Source organism: Catharus ustulatus, chromosome 1 (genome assembly GCF_009819885.2).
Source record: "Catharus ustulatus isolate bCatUst1 chromosome 1, bCatUst1.pri.v2, whole genome shotgun sequence".
NCBI lineage: Eukaryota > Metazoa > Chordata > Aves > Passeriformes > Turdidae > Catharus > Catharus ustulatus.
Genome location: NC_046221.1, coordinates 164,791,561 through 164,809,527, shown reverse-complemented (window position 1 = coordinate 164,809,527; position 17,967 = coordinate 164,791,561). Strand labels below are relative to the sequence as shown.

Below are 17,967 nucleotides of genomic sequence, written 5' to 3'. Positions count from 1 at the left end.
GTTATCACCCACCCACCCTCTTATTGGGACCTTTTCCATAAACAGCCAATTTTCCATCTGCCCAGCTCTATCCAGGCCTCACCTCTGGGGGTGAAATTCCTTTATCAGGAATTAACACCAGGTGCGTTATTGCCAGGCTCTTTCCCTAACGGATTTGGCAATCTCTGAGCTGCTGTGCCCTGGGCTGTGGCACGGCCCCTTCTTTGGGTGCTGTCGAGGAGGGACAATATTTCCTGTTCATGTTTAATCACAGATCCCTGTGCTGGGAATGGATTTCTTTCTTTCCATGTGGCTCCATGTGCATGAGCAATGCCCAAAGCAGATGTCAAGTGATTTCCTCTGTTTGCTCTTTCTCCTGCTGCCCCTTTCAGAACTCTTTGTGGCACTGCGAACTCTGCCCTTGGTTTCACATCCTGTGGTTGCAGTGAGCAAAGCATCTACCACAAACTTCTGTCTCAGATTGAATTTTGTGGTCCCTGGGCGAGGAGAACAGTCACTGCTGCATCTCACAGTTGTTTTGTGATTGAGTTGTTCTAACAAGCGTCCCACATTTTGGTTGTTGTAATTGGTACACAAAAATCTCCAAGGACTTTGTTAAAGTCTGGAGATCCCTTGGGAGATGCCAACATCGGGGTCATCTTTGAGTACCAGACACCCTCACTTTGCAGCCAAAATCATCACTTGTGTTCCTTTCTTAACTCTCATACAGTGTCCCCTCTTAGGCAGGACCAGGCTGCAACCCACAAAAAATCCTCTTCTGAATTTGTCATCTCTGCAGAACGATGAGAGGTTTTACTGTTTAATATTGTTCATTTTTTTTTGTGCTGGAGAGTGCTTTGCCTGTTAAATAAACAGGTTTTATTTTCCACTTCTCTCCCAGAAAATACTTTCCCCAAACCATTAAGAAAAAAATGGCTTTGATCTGTTTCCTAAAAAGATACCCATTCAAAAGTTTCCTCCCAAATTTTCCCTAAACCAGGGCAGAATGCCGGGACGTGTTTGGGGGTTGAGGGGGCTCCAGTACAAGGTGAAGCCCAGGGAGAAAGTTCACTTGGTGTCCTGGTTTTAGGGCAAATTTGGGAGAAAAACCTCTGAATGGGATCCCTCTAGGAAACAGATTCAAGCAGTCCCTCCCCCAACAGCTTCGGGGAAATATTTTCTCAGAGAAAAGTGGAAAAAAACTGTTTATTTAACAGGCAAAGCACTCTCCAGCACAAGAATGAACAATACCAAACAGCAAAACCTCTCACAGCTCTGAAGAGATGACAAATTCAGCAGAGTCCATTCCGTGGGTTCCAGCCCGGCTCACTCAGGCTGTTTTTAACCCCTCTGGTGCTGGGAAATGTCACAGCCCAGGTGAGCCTCAGGTGTGAGCTCCTGGTGCTCCTCTGGGTTTTCAGTCAAAAGCAGGGTCGAACAATCCCAAGAAAGAGGAAAGCACAGCTCACCTGGGCTGTGACATTTCCCAGCACCAATAAAACCAAAAACAGCCTGAATGAGCTGGGCTGCACTCACAGAAGGGACTCTGCTGAATTTGTCATCTCTTCAGAGCAGTGAGAGGTTTTACTGTTTGGTATTGCTCAGTTTTGTGCTGGAAAGTGATTTGTCAGTTAAATAAACAAATTTCTTTTCCACTTTTCTCTGAGATAAATATTTCCCCCAAACCACTTAAGAAGGAAACTGTTTAAATCTGTTTCCTAAAAAAAATACCCATTCGAAAGTTCCCTCCCATATTTGCCCTAAACCGCGACAGAGTGCCAGGATGCTGCGAGGTGATGTCACAGATGTGGGGACACTGGGAGGTGACATCACAGGGGGACATTCTCTGGGTGAATGGGGACATTCAGTGGGTTGGGGACAAGGACACCCAGTGCTGGGGACACCCATGGCCCAGAGGGGACAGGGACACCCACAGTGGGCACCCAGTGCTGGGGACAAGGACAGGGACAGCCATTGGTGGGCACAAGGGATGGGGACACCAGTGCCAGATGAGGGGGACAGGGACATCCCGTGCTGGGGACACCCCCTGGGTTGGGGGCACAGGGGCACCCATGGCTGGGCACAGGGGACAGGGGTCCGGTGCTGGTCACCTGTGGCCCCCACACCCTCAGGATCCAGGTGGGCAGTGATTGTGATCTCTGTGGGAGATATCTCCTGTTAATGGAACATATTTTATAAACCAGGTGGGCAGTGATCCTTATCTCTGTGGGAGATATCTCCTGCTAATGGGCCAGCTGTTAAAAACCAGGGGGCAATGTTCTTTATCTTTTCCAGACCCCTCCTCCCTCCAGGAGATCTCTCCTGTTCATGGGCCAGTGAGTCCTACTGTACAACTGATAAAATTCCATCATCCCATGGGAAGATGCTCCACCCAGGGGGAGGAGCCAAGCCTTTCCTACCCAGATAAAAACTGAGACTTGGAACATCAGAGCAGCCTTTCCCACTGCTTTTCATGAGCTACCAGAACTTTCTACAGGATCACAACTTCAGCAAGAGCACTTCACCTGGACTGCTACCACCACCCTAACCGAAGGAGTGTCAAGTTGGATTCTGATCCTGCCACTGTTTTTCTTTTCTACTCTTGCATATATTTTATTTTTTCTCTTTTTTTTCCTATTAAATTTTATTTCTGACTTGGAGTCCCTCACTGGTTTTGCTTTCAAACCAGTCCAGTCCCTGGCACTCTTTTGTGGCAAGACCCAATAAAGGCTCTCTGCAGAACCCCACACAAAGACCCTGTCTCGGTTCTGCATCCCCCAAAAGCGCTTCTCACCAAGGAGCTGATAATCCCAGCAGTGAGGCGAGTGTGCATGTGCCCCCCAGAACACGTCTTTATAAAAACTCTTCCCTGGGGCAGTCACAGCACCTTGGGCATCGCCCTCTGCAGTGAGTGGCGCCCAAACAGGGACCTCGCTCTGGGCTCCCTGGAGAAGCGACTCCTGACGCATCAGCTGCAGGACACAAGTCACTTCTGGGTTGCTGCTTCCCCAAAAACCCCTCACATTTCAGCAAGGGCTATCCATGGGGTGACCGGGACCCTCCACTCAATGCCTGGGAGAAGAATCCCAAGGACTGGTGGGTGGGTTGAGCACCTGTCCAGAAATATAGAGTTGACCCAACGGGCATCCCCTACCCAAAGAAAAATCGTAAGTTGGAATCAATATTAGGGATGGCACTCTGACTTGATTATATATTTGGGTCTTTTGCTTCTGGGCACGGGAACGAAGCTCCAGGATGCGTAAGGAGCTAAGTCACCCTTAGTTTTGTCCTCCTGAGAGAAGCATCAATTATCAAGTAGTGGGTATCCTTGAGTTGGGGGTATTTAAGTTTTCTAAGGGGAATCTGAAAAGTTTTGTTATTGGATTTTTAAATATTTCTTAACCCTACCTGGGAATTCTGGTTTTTGGAATTCTTTTGGGACTGAGACTTATCAGTTGCTATATTTATTCTTCTCCTTCACATTATCGATAAGGTAACTGAAAAATTGGGGAAAGTCTCTGGTTTGGGTCCCCAGTTAAAAACCCCTTGCCCTCCTTCCTCCCCTGTGCTCCCAAGCCTTCTTCCCCACATGAGGGGCGATTGACAGGCAGGCGTTGCCAGATCATCAGGGTTGCCATCAATTCCCTGATGGCTCCTGATAGAAGTTCAGGCTGTCAGGGTTATGCAATGGACTTTGTGGGAACCCAATTCTCCTATTACCCTAAAGCTTGGGAGTTCAAACTCTCGGGTGAAATCACCTGGGTACTGTGACAAAATCCATATTTCTCATGTGGAGACATCAAGACACTTTGAACACTCCTAAAGACCCCCACCCACTGAGTCGTTTTTCACGGACATCACCACCCATCTTCCCATAAACTCCTGTCCTGTGAGGGTGGACATGGCCTGGCACAGGCTGCCCAGAGAAGCTGTGGCTGCCCCGTCCCTGGCCGTGTCCCAGGCCAGGCTGGGCGGGCCCTGGAGCAGCCTGGCCCAGGGGAAGATGTCCCTGGCCTGGCAAGGCTGGTCCCGGACGCGCTTTAATGTCGCTCCATCCTGAACCATTCCTGAGCCCCGGGGCCTGGCTCGTGCTGCCACCTGCTGGTGGCACCTGGAACTGCAGCTGATTTCCCGCTCTCACTGCTGCCCTCCAGTGGGCAATTCCCAAAACACAACTCCGAGAATCCCAAAATCCCAGAACGGGTCAGGATGGAAGGACCCAGAGTGGGTACCTGGTCCAACCTCTCAGCTCAGGTAGCGTCATCCTGAACACAGAATTGGGTCAGAGCAGCTCAGAACTGGACACAGCACTTGGAGAATTGGACTCACCACTGAACAGAACCGGACGCAGAACTTGGCAGAACTGGACACAGCACTGGACAGAACTGGACACGACACTCCCGATGTGCCTCACTGGGCAGGACACAGGGGTACAGTCGCTCTGACTTCCAGCCCTGCTCCTCCCAATGCCCCCTTGAGCATCACCTGACCCTGGGAATGTCCAGTCCCCTCTCAGACAGAGATTCCTGTCCCGTATTCCTGCTGGGAATGAAATGGGTGTGAGGTTCCTCCCTTGGGAAGGGAGTGCTCCCCAAGAATCCTCCACGAGGCCAAGAGGAAGAGACACTGCCATGGGTGTGGGGTGGGGAGTGACATCCAGCCCTGGTTGGGAATTGTCTCCTTTTGCTGCTTTGGTGGAATTATTTAATGGATCTCTTTGGATAGAATAATTTAATAGATTAGTTTAGATACAAATAATTTAATACAATTATTTAACAGAATTGTTTTGATCGATCAATTTAATTGAATCAATTTGTTACAATTTTTTTGGTACAAGTATTTTATACAATTGTTTAGCACAATGTCCTTGTGGCACTGTGGCCACTGTGGCTGTGGTGGCTGCATTGGTCACAGTACCAGTGCTGGCTGCAGTGACCACATGGAGGCCATGGTGGCCAAGGTGGCCATAGTGGCAGAGGTGGCCTTGGTAGCTTTGGTGACCTCATTACTCTGGCTGTCCTGGTGGTCTTGGTGTTTGTGGTAGCCACAATGACCACAGTGACCCTGGTGACTTTGGTGACTTTGTGGTTCAGAGGATCCCAGTGGTAACTGCCAGGGCTGTGGTGGCCAGGAGGAGTTCTCCAATGTGGCAGGGGCCCCTGGGGACACTTCCGCCTGGGGGACCAAGAGAGGGGTCAGGAGGACCATGGGGGAGTGAGGGGTCAGGGAGTGTTTTAATGGGGGCAAAGAGTGACAGGAGAGAGGGGGGCCATGAGGTTACAGGGGACAGAGTGATGGGGGCATAGGGGGTGCAGGGGCCAGGGAGGTCAGAGGGGTCATGTTGGGCATGAGGTGTGAGTGTGACAGGAGTTGACAGTGGATCAGGGGGTGAAGTGGGGGTACAGGGGATGACAGAGGTGCCATGGGGGGTCCCCCCCCACCCGCATCCAGAACACAGAGCCTGTCCCCACTTCTGTGTCTGTGGAGAGGAGGGACAAGGTCAGAATTGGTGTGTCCCTATCCACGTCCCTTTCCCCGTCCCTGTCCCTGTCTCCTCCCAGATGTGCGGGCTCCCATCCCTCTGCCCTGTCTTGGACATCCCTGTCCCCAGACTTGGTGCCCCCAGCACATGCTGTCCTCTTCCCTTTACCCCCAGTCAGTGTCATTGTCCCCTGTGCCTCATCAGGGTTGTCCCCATGGTCCCAGGCTGTCCCCACCTCTCAGCCACTCGCAGTTGTATTTGCTGAAGGTCCCAATGGAGTCGAGTTCAATCCACACGTTCTCCTTGCCCTCGGTGAGTTTGGTCACGTTGAACTTCTCGAAGGGTGGGATCAACACCACATCCTTATAGGGATATCTACAGAATTCCTCGATGTATGCACCGTGACACGTCTGCACTTTGAACATCGTGGTATTCCCAAAATCATGAATGTCACTTTCACAAAGCGTGGATGACACGAATTGACCAAACCGGACGATGTCGCCAACATTTGCCTTGAACTTGTACTTGTCCACCCCACACAACACACAGTGACATTGCTGCTCCTGAGTGTCCCTCAATGTGGTCAGGGCATCGGTCAGCAGGAAATGCAGCGTTTTGAATTGGAAATTGTCCTGGTATTCCTGGTGGGAGCACCCAGCCACTCTCACTTGGTCATTGAACTCCTTGTGTAGGTCATCCATGGTGTAGGTGATCATGGCAACGGCCTGGTCTCTGGACAGACAGGACTCACGGTCCACCTGCCTCTGCCACTCGGCCTCGGCCTTTGGCCAGACATGGGCGAACAGAGGATTCTTCTGGAACTCAGCGTGGCTCAGGGCTGGCAATGCCCCATCCATGTCAGGGCCACAGCCCTGGTACTGGTCATCAAAGGAGTCCGGGGCCATGTCCAGGGGCTTTTCCTCAATGACCGTGGTGGCCACGGTCATTGCCAGCAGTGCCAGGGTGAGAGCCAGGAGGGCCATGGAGGGGAGAGGCCACAGGGAGCAGTGTGGACACTGGGGGACACAGAGGGGACACAGAGCTGACACTGGGGGACACAGAGGGGACACGGAGGTGACACAGAGGGGACACGGAGGTGACACAGGGTAGGTTCCTCAGTGAGGGACTATGGGATAAATATCCTTTGGACCAACCCAGGGGGAAGGGAGGCACTCCCTTGGAGACACCCCTGCACATGTCTGGGGTCCCTGATCCCAGATCCTGGGGTTACTTTTGCCTCCCCAACATCCCCCAGGGGCCCCAATCCCAATCCCACAGTACCATGGCCCCCCAGAACCCCAATCCTACTGCCATGATTACAATTCCGCTCAGCCCCACCAGGACCCCAGCCCAAATCCTGGGGTCACTCCCTGAGCCCCTCAGTGTTCCCCTCAGCCTGTCCCCACACCCCAATCCCACTCCCAGTCCCCAATTTCTTTGGTGTCACCCCAGAACCTCAACCCAAATCTGGGCATCACCCCCTACCCCCACAGTGTGTCCCAGCCCCCCATGACCCCAATCCCACTCCCATCATCCCGTGTCCACCCTCACTTTCCCCCAGATCACCCCATGACCCCAATCCCAGTCCCATCACACCCCCAGTGCCCCCCAGACCCCAATCCCACAGTCCCCTGTCCCTCCCAAGTGTCCCCAGTGTCCTCCCAGCCCCCGATACCGAAATCACCCGGAGTGAACTCCCTGGCACAGCTGGAGGTACCAGAGAGCCGGAATTCTTGGTCAGCTCGGACTCACAGCGGGTCTCTCCTGTTCCTGCAGCTCAGGGGTACTTGGCCACGGGTTATTTATCCACTTTAATTATAAATATTCATTAAAACCAGCTGTTTAGCTAACACACAACCCACACTTCTCCTCGCTCTAACTCTTTTTAGATAGAATTTTACTGCTCTGGGGTCACAAAATGGGGCTACAGGGCGTGGTTTCCCTGGAGTGCCCCAATATCTTCGATCACTCGCCTTGTCCTCTGACTTTTGGCCAGCACTGTGGCTTCTGTGTTACAGAACTTGCCAAAACCCCTCTCTGGAGTTGCCTTTATCTCTTTCTCCACTGGTTCCAGCCACATTTATCTTACTCTGCCCCCACTTTAACATAATTTTATATTTTTCTGCCTGTTAATCTTTCAGCCCTGGTTGCTTAATTGGTAAAGCTGTACTGCTGAAAGTAAACAAAGTAAAAATACAAGTATAACATATATTTGAACTTTTTATTTATTTTTGTAAGTATTATTTAAGACAAAAATTTTCAATATTACGGATTTCTACACTTAAAGTTTACAATTTTTTGCAGGTAAAATGAACACAATCTGGAGTCCTTGTAATTTACATTCATGTGGGGTTTTTTTACTTCTAGGATGCATTTTTACTTTAGGGGTTCTTTTGTACACAGGGTTTTACATTCTTTGTTGGAATTTACCTGTAAAAATAAAAACAAACTCTTTGTTTGAAATTATTCGAGGAAATGGACTTTTAATGCTATATGTAGGAAAAGTAGAAACTTATAATTAGGCATAATTTAGATACTACCATTAACAATGCTTCAAATGATAGACATTTATTTATAAAATTAGATAGCTGTGTTTTTCAACCTTTACTGGAACTCGCACTTCCACTCTGGCATCTGAGACCTTCTGCTCACTAAAAGCACTTAAAGCTCATTCTAAAACTTACTCACTACCTTACTTATCCTAAAACTTCAACTTACACCTCTACTTTATGTGTGAGTGGGTTAACACACCTCAATCCATTCAAAGGCTTTAATTCCATCCCTGCACTGTGATTTCTCTTCGAAAAATTCAGAGAGACCCCGAAGTCACTGACTCCAACAGATAACGTCTTTTTAATATGTGGAAATAGAGCCTGGAAAGGGATCCCAGGAAAGGCTAAAGAGGACCTTGTGCATTTGGGCGACTGACCGAGGTTCACTCTTTACACCATAATCCAACAGCTCTGCACAGCTCAGTGCGAGCCAAGCGCAGCGCCCGTACCGATAGCCCAGACTGTGATGACAATGGGGAATTTTGGAACCTTGAAGCTCGAATATCTGCCTCAATGATCCCATCCACTGGAACGGCACACGCATTGAGTACCAAAAATAACCTTGGCTGTCGGTTTGCAAAACAAAGTGATGCCACTAGCTGTGCTCTAGCAGGAACCTTCTGATCACTCTCAATCTATCCATGTTAGCACACAGCCCCACCGAGACAGTGTCACCAAACTCGGAGTTGCGTGTGATAACGACTGCCATGGACATGTGGGGTTACACATCTCCGGTGTTTATGACACGCCCTTCGTTCCGGGTTATCTCCAAATGATTAAAGCAGCTAGTAGTTGCGAAAAAGGTTTTTTATTGTAAAAGCACAACATTCTCCAAAGGCACAGTCACAGACGTTAAAGTCCATGCTATGTTTTAGCATAAAGTCCCAAACAAAGCAGGAGCCATCCCTGGTGTCCCAGAGAGGCTGGTGTTGTCGCTGGAGCTCCGATCTTCTTCTCGGGTGCTGGAGACGCTGGCAGGCACAGAAAAGGAATGGCAAAAATGCAGTGGAAAAAGCAAAAAGTAATGGCAAAAAGCAATGGCATAAAGCACTAACTCTCCCTGGTACCTAACCTTATATAGGATTTTTCCAACAAACTAACACATAAATTCAAACCACAACCACTCAACCTATGAGAATTCCAATTTCTTAACACGCTAGAATACATATAAACTACGTATATGATCGATCTTGTTCTATCTGAAAAATGTGAGCAATATTCTCACTGGAGTTCTGTTTTGTCTAAGTAGAGTCTAGCAAGGAGCTTCTGGAGTCTCTACTGAAAACATCAGTGTGTTTGTTACCCTTTACTAGAACTTGTTCTTCTACTCTGGTATCTGCAGCTTTTACTCACTAAAAACACTACAGCTCTCACTGAAACTTACTGACTTACTGATTTACTTACTTATTTATCCTAAAACTGAAACTTACATCTAACCTTTTACTCAAACTTATTCTTTTACCTAAACTCCCGTTCTACGTGTGGGTGGCTTAACATGTTTCAATCCATCCAAGGGCTTTAATTCAATTCCTGCACTCTGGCTTCTGCCTGAAGGATTCAGGCAGGCCCTTGTCTCACTGACTCCAACATGGACACACACTCAGAGGATGGGGACTCACTGGCTGGATTAAGCATTTTGTGAAAACAGGATTTTATATTTCAGCTATGTTGTTCCTTCTAGCAATACGTTTGCTTTGTGTCTTGCAATGTGTTCAGAGACTGATTGATAAATCAACAAAGCGAATCCTATTGGTGGAACAGAAAGGAGGAGATGTGGGAATACAACCAGAGAGCAGAACTGCGAGCGCTGCTCAGCTCGTCACAACCGACAAGGATGTGCTGGCCACAGCAGCCACAAGCCGTGGCAAGAGTAAGCGGGATTTTGAAGAAGGAATGTAAGAGATGAGAAAGTGCTCTGTCCGAGGTGCTGAGTGCGCAGCTTAGTGGGGAATCCCGGGAATTACTGCGTGTACCTGGTTAGCTTAAAGCGAGGCAGAGATGGAGCAATGTTATTTAGTTACGAGTGAGCAATGGAACCTGGTTACAGGAATGTTATTGGTGCACTGTTTTTAGCAATTGCTGAAAAAGTGTATAAACTCTGCTTTGTGTGTCAATAAACGGCTTCATGACCTAACGCAAGCACAGCATGGAGACACCGTCTCTTCTTTCCTGCCGCCCTCAGGTGGCCATGGTGGCCATGGTGACCTTGGTGGCCTCGTGGTTCAGAGGATCCCGGTGGCCACTGCCAGGGCTGTGGTGGCCAGGAGGAGTCCTCCGAGCCGGCCAGGGGTCCTGGGGATGCTTCCACCTGGGGGACAAAGAGTGGGGTCAGGGTGACCATGGGGGAGTGGGGGGTTGGGGAACACCCAAAAGGGGGTCTGGGGGTGACAGAAGAGATGGGGACCATGAGGTGACAGGGTGAGGGGGGTCCATGTGGGGGTGCAGAGTCCAGGGATGTCAGGGGGTCATGGTGGGCTTAGGGGTGACAGAGGGTCAGGGTGACAGGAGGGTACATGGAGGGTGACAGGGGTTCTGGGGATGCCATGGGGTTGACAGGGGGTGGCAGGGGTTCAAGGGGTGACATGGGGGGTGACAGGGGGCTTCCCAGCCCACCCACTTCCAGCACACAGGGTTTGTCCCCACAGCACTGTCTGTGGAGAAGGGGGAAAGTGTCCGTGTCCTTGTCCCTGTCCCTGTCCCCTCCCAGATGTGCAGGTCCCCTTTCCTGTGCCCTGTCCCCACACTTGGTGTCCCCAGCACAGGGTGTCCTTGTCCCCACACACACCACGGGTGCCCCCGTCCCTGTCCCCCATCCCCAGCCAGTGTCATTGTCCCCAGTGCTTCATCATGGGTGTCCCCATGGCCCCAGGAGGTGTCCCCATGGCCCCAGGCTGTCCCCATGGCCCCAGGGGGTGTCCCCATGGCCCCAGGTTGTCCCCACCTCTCAGCCACTCGCAGTTGTGTTTGCTGTAGGTCCCGATGGAGTCCAGGTGGATCTCCACCTTTTTCCCTTTCTCGATGACTTTGGTGACCTTGAACTTCTCATAGGGTGGGATCAGCACTGTAAGATGGTTGGGAGCTCCAGAGAATGTGCTGATGTCCGCGCCATGACACGTCTGCACCTTGAACACCGTGGCGACTGACGCACTGCCAGGAATGGCACCCCATGACAGCGCAAAATGACCAAACTGGAAGATGTCACTGGCATTTCCATAGAACTTGTAGCCTGCCGGATGGATCACAGGCTGACATTTCTGCCCCTGAGCAGCCTTCAGTGTAGCCACGGCTTTGGTCAGCAGAAAATGCAGCGTTTTGAAGTGGAAATTGTCCTGGTATTCCTGGGGGGAGCGCCCGGTCACTCTCACTTTGTCGTTGAACTCCTTGTACAGATCTTCCATGGTGTAGGCCATGATGGCGATGGCCTGGTCTGGGGACGACAGAGGGGACACAGGGGACCCCCATTTCTGCCACTCTGCCACAGCCATTGGCCAGACCTTGGCGTACAGAAGATTCTTCTGGAACTCAGACCTGTTCAGTGCTGGCAATGCCTCCTCCATGGCAGGGCCACAACCCTGATACTGGTCATCGAAGGAGTCCGGGGTCATGTCCAGGGGCTTCATCGGTATATCCCCGGTGGCCACGGTGATTGCCAGCAGTGCCAGGGTGAGAGCCAGGAGGGCCATGGAGGGGAGAGGCCACAGGGAGCAGTGTGGGCACTGGGGGACACAGAGGGGACATGGAGGTGACACTGGGAGAGATCCTCAGTGAGGGACTGGGGTGGGCAGTGGGGTCAGCCCAGGGGGAAGGGAGGCACTCCTGGCCAGGAGACCCCTGCACACGTCTGGGGTCCCTCATCCCAAATCCTGGGGTCACTTTTGCCTCCCCAACATCCCCCAGGAATCCCAATCCCACAGTACCACCCCCCCCCCCAAGAGCCCAATCCTACTCCCATGATCACAACTCCCCTCAGCCCCACCAGGACCCCAGCCCAAATCCTGGGGTCACTCCCTGAGCCCCTCAGTGCTCCCCTCAGCCTGTCCCCACACCCCAATCCCACTCCCAGTCCCCAATTTCTTTGCTGTCACCACAGAACCTCAACCCAAATCTGGGCATCACCCCCTAACCCCGCAGGGTGTCCCAGCCTCCCATGACCCCAATCCCACTCCCACCATCCCGTGTCCCCCCTCACTTTCCCCCAGACCACCCCATGACCTCAATTACAATCCCATCACCCCCCCAGTGTCCCCCCCCACCCCAATCCCACAGTCCCCTGTCCCCCCCAAGTGTCCCCAGTATCTCCCAAACCCCTCATACCGAAATCAGCCGGAGTGAACTCCCTGGCACAGCTGGAGGTACCAGAGAGCCAGAATTCTTGATCAGCTCGGACTCACAGCGGATCTCTCCTGCTCCTGCAGCTCAGGGTGCTCTGCCACCCTAATTATAAATGTTCAATAAATGGGCTGCTTAGCAAACACAGACCCAGGCTTTTATCGTCAATAATTTGTATGGCTCCGCCTCTTTTAGGTGACAATTTTACTCCCCGTGGAAGCCATAAAAGGGACTGCAGGATGTGATTTTCACTGGGTGCCCCAATATCCTGCATCGTCTCACCTTGAGTTGTCGCTTTTGGTCAGTGTGGCAGCTTCTGTGTTACAGGATGTGACAAAAATAGGAGTTCAATTCATCTGTTCCACCCTCAGCTCCAGGAACCTTTGCCCTGCGGTGTCCCCACTTTTATATCCTGTGATATTTTTCTGCTATTGTTTCATTTCTCAGTCCTATCCAGCACCTTCAGGGGAACTGAAACTTTCTGTTCTCTCTCTTATTTCTCAAGCCCCAGGACCTCAATCCCGGGATCCCACCCCACCCCAGTGCCCCCAGTCCCACTCCCCACTGCTCACTGGGTTGCTGTCACACCCCAGACACCAAATGGGGTCCCCTACCCCATGACATCCCTGCAGGCACCCCAAACCTGGGGATGACCTGTCCCCATCCCATGGACTGCCCAGAACTTGGCTGGTGCTTCTCTCCTTCACCAACTGCAGCCTCAGTTGGGGTGGGCCTGGCCTGGTTATTGGGAGTTATCACCCACCCACCCTCTTTGCTGGGGCCTTTTCCATAAACAGCCAATTTTCCATCTGTCCAGTTCTATCCAGGCCTCACCTCTGGGGGTGAAATTCCTTTATAAGGAATTAACACCAGGTGCTTTATTGCCAGGTTATTTCCCCCCAGGTTTGGCAATCCCCGAGCTGCTGTGCCCTGGGCTGTGGCACGGCCCCTTCTTTGGGTGCTGTCGAGGAGGGACAATATTTCCTGTTCATGTTTAATCACAGATCCCTGTGCTGGGAATGGATTTCTTTCTTTCCATGTGGCTCCATGTGCATGAGCAATGCCCAAAGTAGATCTCAAGTGAGTTCCTCTGTTTGCTCTTTTTCCTGCTGCCCCTTCCAGAGCTCTTTGTGGCACTCTGAGCTCCACCCTTGGTTCCACATCCTGTGGTTGCAGTGAGCAAAGCATCTACCACAAACTTCTGTCTCAGATTGAATTTCCTGGCCTCCAGGATGAGGAGAACAGTCAGTGCTGCATCTCACAGTTGTTTTGTGATTGAGTTGTTCTAACAAGCGTCCCACAGTTTGGGTGCTGTCTTTGATACACAAAAAGCTCCAAGGGCGTTGTTAAAGTCTGGAGATCCCTTGGGAGATGCTGACATCGGGGCCACCTTTGAGTACCAGACACCCTCACTTTGCAGCCAAAATCATCACTTGTGTTCCTTTCTCAACTCTCATTCTGCAGACACTGCACCGAGCACAGACTGGAAATCTGAGTTCTGACCTGCACCAGTGCTGACGTTTGCAGCACTAACGAGCAATTAACAGGTGTCACGATCCGCTCAACATGCACGGGAGTCGCGATGGTTCGTTCGACCCCAGGGTACAAAAGACAAACAGCGAGGGACTCAAGTTTTCTTCTGCAGCAAGCAACAATGCACTTTATTCAGTGCCAACAGCTTGGTTTGTGATAGAGGAGAGAGAGAAAAAAAGGGAAATGATGTAAAAGGGGAGAGGGAGAGAGAGAAGGATGGTGGAATAGCTACCAACAGATGGGATGTCATCCTCGAGTTTTCCGTTGATGTTTTCAGTCCATGGGGAGAAAAGGTAATGGATGATTTTATGGATTAAATCACAGAACCAGGATAGAATCAAACCGATTGGTCCAAAGAAGGTGACAGCCCTTGCAAACATGCTTTCACCCAAACATCACGTCTCTCACACATCCTACCCTTCCAAAAGCAGGTGCTCATCTCTGGTATTAATTCTTTCTCTTCTCTTTTCCTTTGAGTAGTTTGAGAAAACTCAAACTGCACCTTTCCTTGGCTTTCACCAGTATCCCACACAAACTCTCGGGTGAAACCACCTGGGTGCTGTGACAAACTTCACATCTTCTCATGTGGAGACATCAAGACACTTTGAACACTCCTAAAATCCCCGACCCCCTGAGTCGTTTTTCACGGACATCACCGCCCATCTTCCTATAAACTCCAGCCCTGTGAGGGTGGTGATGACCTGGCACAGGCTGCCCAGAGAAGCTGTGGCTGCCCTGTCCCTGGCCATGTCCCAGGCCAGGCTGGGCGGGCCCTGGAGCAGCCTGGCCCAGGGGAAGGTGTCCCTGGCCTGGCAGGGCTGGCCCCGGACGCGCTTTAAGGTCGCTCCATCCCGAGCCATTCCTGAGCCCCGGGGCCGGGCTCGTGCTGCCGCCTGCTGGTGGCACCTGGAACTGCAGCTGATTTCCTGCTCTCACTGCTGCCCTCCAGTGGGCAATTCCCAAACCACAACCCCCAGAATCCCAAAATCCCAGAATGAGTCAGGATGGAAGGACCCAGAGTGGGCACCTGGTCCAAGCTCCCAGCTCAGGCAGTGTCATCCTGAACACAGGATTGGGTCCAGAGCAGCCCAGAACTGGACACGGCACTGGACAGAGTTGGACACAGCACTGGACAGAACCGGACACGGCACTCCCGACGTGCCTCACTGGTCAGGGCACAGGGGCACGGTCACTCTGATTTCCAGCCCCGCTCCTCCCAATGCCCCCTTGAGCATCACCTGACCCTGGGAATGTCCAGTCCCCTCTCAGACAGAGATTCCTGCCCCGTATTCCTGCTGGGATTGAAATGGGTGTGAGGTTCCTCCTTTGGGAATGGGGTGCTCCCCAAGAATCCTCCATGAGGCCGAGAGGAAGAGACGCTGCCATGGGTGTGGGGTGGGGAGTGACATCCAGCCCTGGTTGGGAATTGTCTCCTTTTGCTGCTTTGGTGGAATTATTTAATGGATCTCTTCGGATAGAATAATTTAATAGATTAGTTTAGATACAAATAATTTAATACAATTATTTAACAGAATTGTTTTGATCGATCAATTTAATAGAATCAATTTGTTACAATTTTTTTGGTATAAGTATTTTATACAATTGTTTTGTACAATGTCCTTGTGGCACTGTGGCCACAGTGGCTGTAATGGCTGCAGTGGTCACATTGCCAGCACTGGCCACAGTGACCACATGGAGGCCATGGTGGTCAAGGTGGCCATAGTGGCAGAGGTGGCCTTGGTAGCTTTGGTGACCTCATTACTCTGGCTGTCCTGGTGGTCTTGGTGTTTGTGGTAGCCACAATGACCACAGTGACCCTGGTGACTTTGGTGACTTTGTGGTTCAGAGGATCCCAGTGGTAACTGCCAGGGCTGTGGTGGCCAGGAGGAGTTCTCCAATGTGGCAGGGGCCCCTGGGGACACTTCCGCCTGGGGGACCAAGAGAGGGGTCAGGAGGACCATGGGGGAGTGAGGGGTCAGGGAGTGTTTTAATGGGGGCAAAGAGTGACAGGAGAGAGGGGGGCCATGAGGTTACAGGGGACAGAGTGATGGGGGCATAGGGGGTGCAGGGGCCAGGGAGGTCAGAGGGGTCATGTTGGGCATGAGGTGTGAGTGTGACAGGAGTTGACAGTGGATCAGGGGGTGAAGTGGGGGTACAGGGGATGACAGAGGTGCCATGGGGGGTCCCCCCCCACCCGCATCCAGAACACAGAGCCTGTCCCCACTTCTGTGTCTGTGGAGAGGAGGGACAAGGTCAGAATTGGTGTGTCCCTATCCACGTCCCTTTCCCCGTCCCTGTCCCTGTCTCCTCCCAGATGTGCGGGCTCCCATCCCTCTGCCCTGTCTTGGACATCCCTGTCCCCAGACTTGGTGCCCCCAGCACATGCTGTCCTCTTCCCTTTACCCCCAGTCAGTGTCATTGTCCCCTGTGCCTCATCAGGGTTGTCCCCATGGCCCCAGGCTGTCCCCACCTCTCAGCCACTCGCAGTTGTATTTGCTGAAGGTCCCAATGGAGTCGAGTTCAATCCACACGTTCTCCTTGCCCTCGGTGAGTTTGGTCACGTTGAACTTCTCGAAGGGTGGGATCAACACCACATCCTTATAGGGATATCTACAGAATTCCTCGATGTATGCACCGTGACACGTCTGCACTTTGAACATCGTGGTATTCCCAAAATCATGAATGTCACTTTCACAAAGCGTGGATGACACGAATTGACCAAACCGGACGATGTCGCCAACATTTGCCTTGAACTTGTACTTGTCCACCCCACACAACACACAGTGACATTGCTGCTCCTGAGTGTCCCTCAATGTGGTCAGGGCATCGGTCAGCAGGAAATGCAGCGTTTTGAATTGGAAATTGTCCCGGTATTCCTGGTGGGAGCACCCAGCCACTCTCACTTGGTCATTGAACTCCTTGTGTAGGTCATCCATGGTGTAGGTGATCATGGCAACGGCCTGGTCTCTGGACAGACAGGACTCACGGTCCACCTGCCTCTGCCACTCGGCCTCGGCCTTTGGCCAGACGTGGGCGAACAGAGGATTCTTCTGGAACTCAGCGTGGCTCAGGGCTGGCAATGCCCCATCCATGTCAGGGCCACAGCCCTGGTACTGGTCATCAAAGGAGTCCGGGGCCATGTCCAGGGGCTTTTCCTCAATGACCGCGGTGGCCACAGTCATTGCCAGCAGTGCCAGTGTGAGAGCCAGGAGGGTCATGGATGGGAGAGACCACAGGGAGCAGTGTGGACACTGGGGGACACAGAGGGGACACAGAGCTGACACTGGGGGACACAGAGGGGACACGGAGGTGACACAGAGGGGACACGGAGGTGACACAGGGTAGGTTCCTCAGTGAGGGACTATGGGATAAATATCCTTTGTACCAACCCAGGGGGAAGGGAGGTACTCCCTTGGAGACACCCCTGCACATGTCTGGGGTCCCTGATCCCAGATCCTGGGGTTACTTTTGCCTCCCCAACATCCCCCAGGGGCCCCAATCCCAATCCCACAGTACCATGGCCCCCCAGAACCCCAATCCTACTGCCATGATTACAATTCCGCTCAGCCCCACCAGGACCCCAGCCCAAATCCTGGGGTCACTCCCTGAGCCCCTCAGTGTTCCCCTCAGCCTGTCCCCACACCCCAATCCCACTCCCAGTCCCCAATTTCTTTGGTGTCACCCCAGAACCTCAACCCAAATCTGGGCATCACCCCCTACCCCCACAGTGTGTCCCAGCCCCCCATGACCCCAATCCCACTCCCATCATCCCGTGTCCACCCTCACTTTCCCCCAGATCACCCCATGACCCCAATCCCAGTCCCATCACACCCCCAGTGCCCCCCAGACCCCAATCCCACAGTCCCCTGTCCCTCCCAAGTGTCCCCAGTGTCCCCCCAGCCCCCGATACCGAAATCAGCCGGAGTGAACTCCCTGGCACAGCTGGAGGTACCAGAGAGCCGGAATTCTTGGTCAGCTTGGACTCACAGCGGGTCTCTCCTGTTCCTGCAGCTCCGGGGGACTTGGCCACGGGTTATTTATCCACTTTAATTATAAATATTCATTAAAACCAGCTGCTTAGCTAACACACAA

At 52.1% G+C, this 17,967-nt stretch overlaps 5 protein-coding genes across 5 annotated transcripts in view; 1 reads left to right on the top strand and 4 right to left on the bottom strand.

The window, feature by feature from the left end:
* Window positions 1–17,967, bottom strand: part of LOC116999522 (NAD(P)(+)--arginine ADP-ribosyltransferase 2-like) — a 703,496-nt gene that overhangs the window by 623,763 nt on the left and 61,766 nt on the right. The window lies entirely within an intron of this gene.
* LOC116994801 (erythroblast NAD(P)(+)--arginine ADP-ribosyltransferase-like) overlaps window positions 1–17,967 on the top strand; it is a 66,624-nt gene that overhangs the window by 26,340 nt on the left and 22,317 nt on the right. The gene's annotated exons all lie outside the window — the stretch shown is intronic.
* Window positions 5,069–12,408, bottom strand: LOC122149379 (erythroblast NAD(P)(+)--arginine ADP-ribosyltransferase-like). The gene is made up of 3 exons (XM_042779141.1): window positions 12,328–12,408; window positions 5,697–6,477; window positions 5,069–5,154 (listed from the first exon to the last, which is right to left on the bottom strand). Exons 2-3 carry the CDS (start codon window positions 6,442–6,444, stop codon window positions 5,069–5,071), a joined length of 834 nt encoding a protein of 277 aa, XP_042635075.1. The 5' UTR covers window positions 6,445–6,477; window positions 12,328–12,408.
* The window catches only part of LOC116994778 (erythroblast NAD(P)(+)--arginine ADP-ribosyltransferase-like), a 55,726-nt gene continuing 46,564 nt past the window's right edge, over window positions 8,806–17,967 (bottom strand). Inside the window, exon 2 of the mRNA XM_033056723.2 lies at window positions 8,806–10,321. Coding sequence (XP_032912614.1) covers window positions 10,236–10,321 — 86 coding nt within the window. The 3' untranslated portion in view covers window positions 8,806–10,235. The remainder of the gene's footprint in view (window positions 10,322–17,967) is intronic.
* Window positions 15,718–17,093, bottom strand: LOC122149380 (erythroblast NAD(P)(+)--arginine ADP-ribosyltransferase-like). The gene is made up of 2 exons (XM_042779142.1): window positions 16,346–17,093; window positions 15,718–15,803 (listed from the first exon to the last, which is right to left on the bottom strand). Exons 1-2 carry the CDS (start codon window positions 17,091–17,093, stop codon window positions 15,718–15,720), a joined length of 834 nt encoding a protein of 277 aa, XP_042635076.1.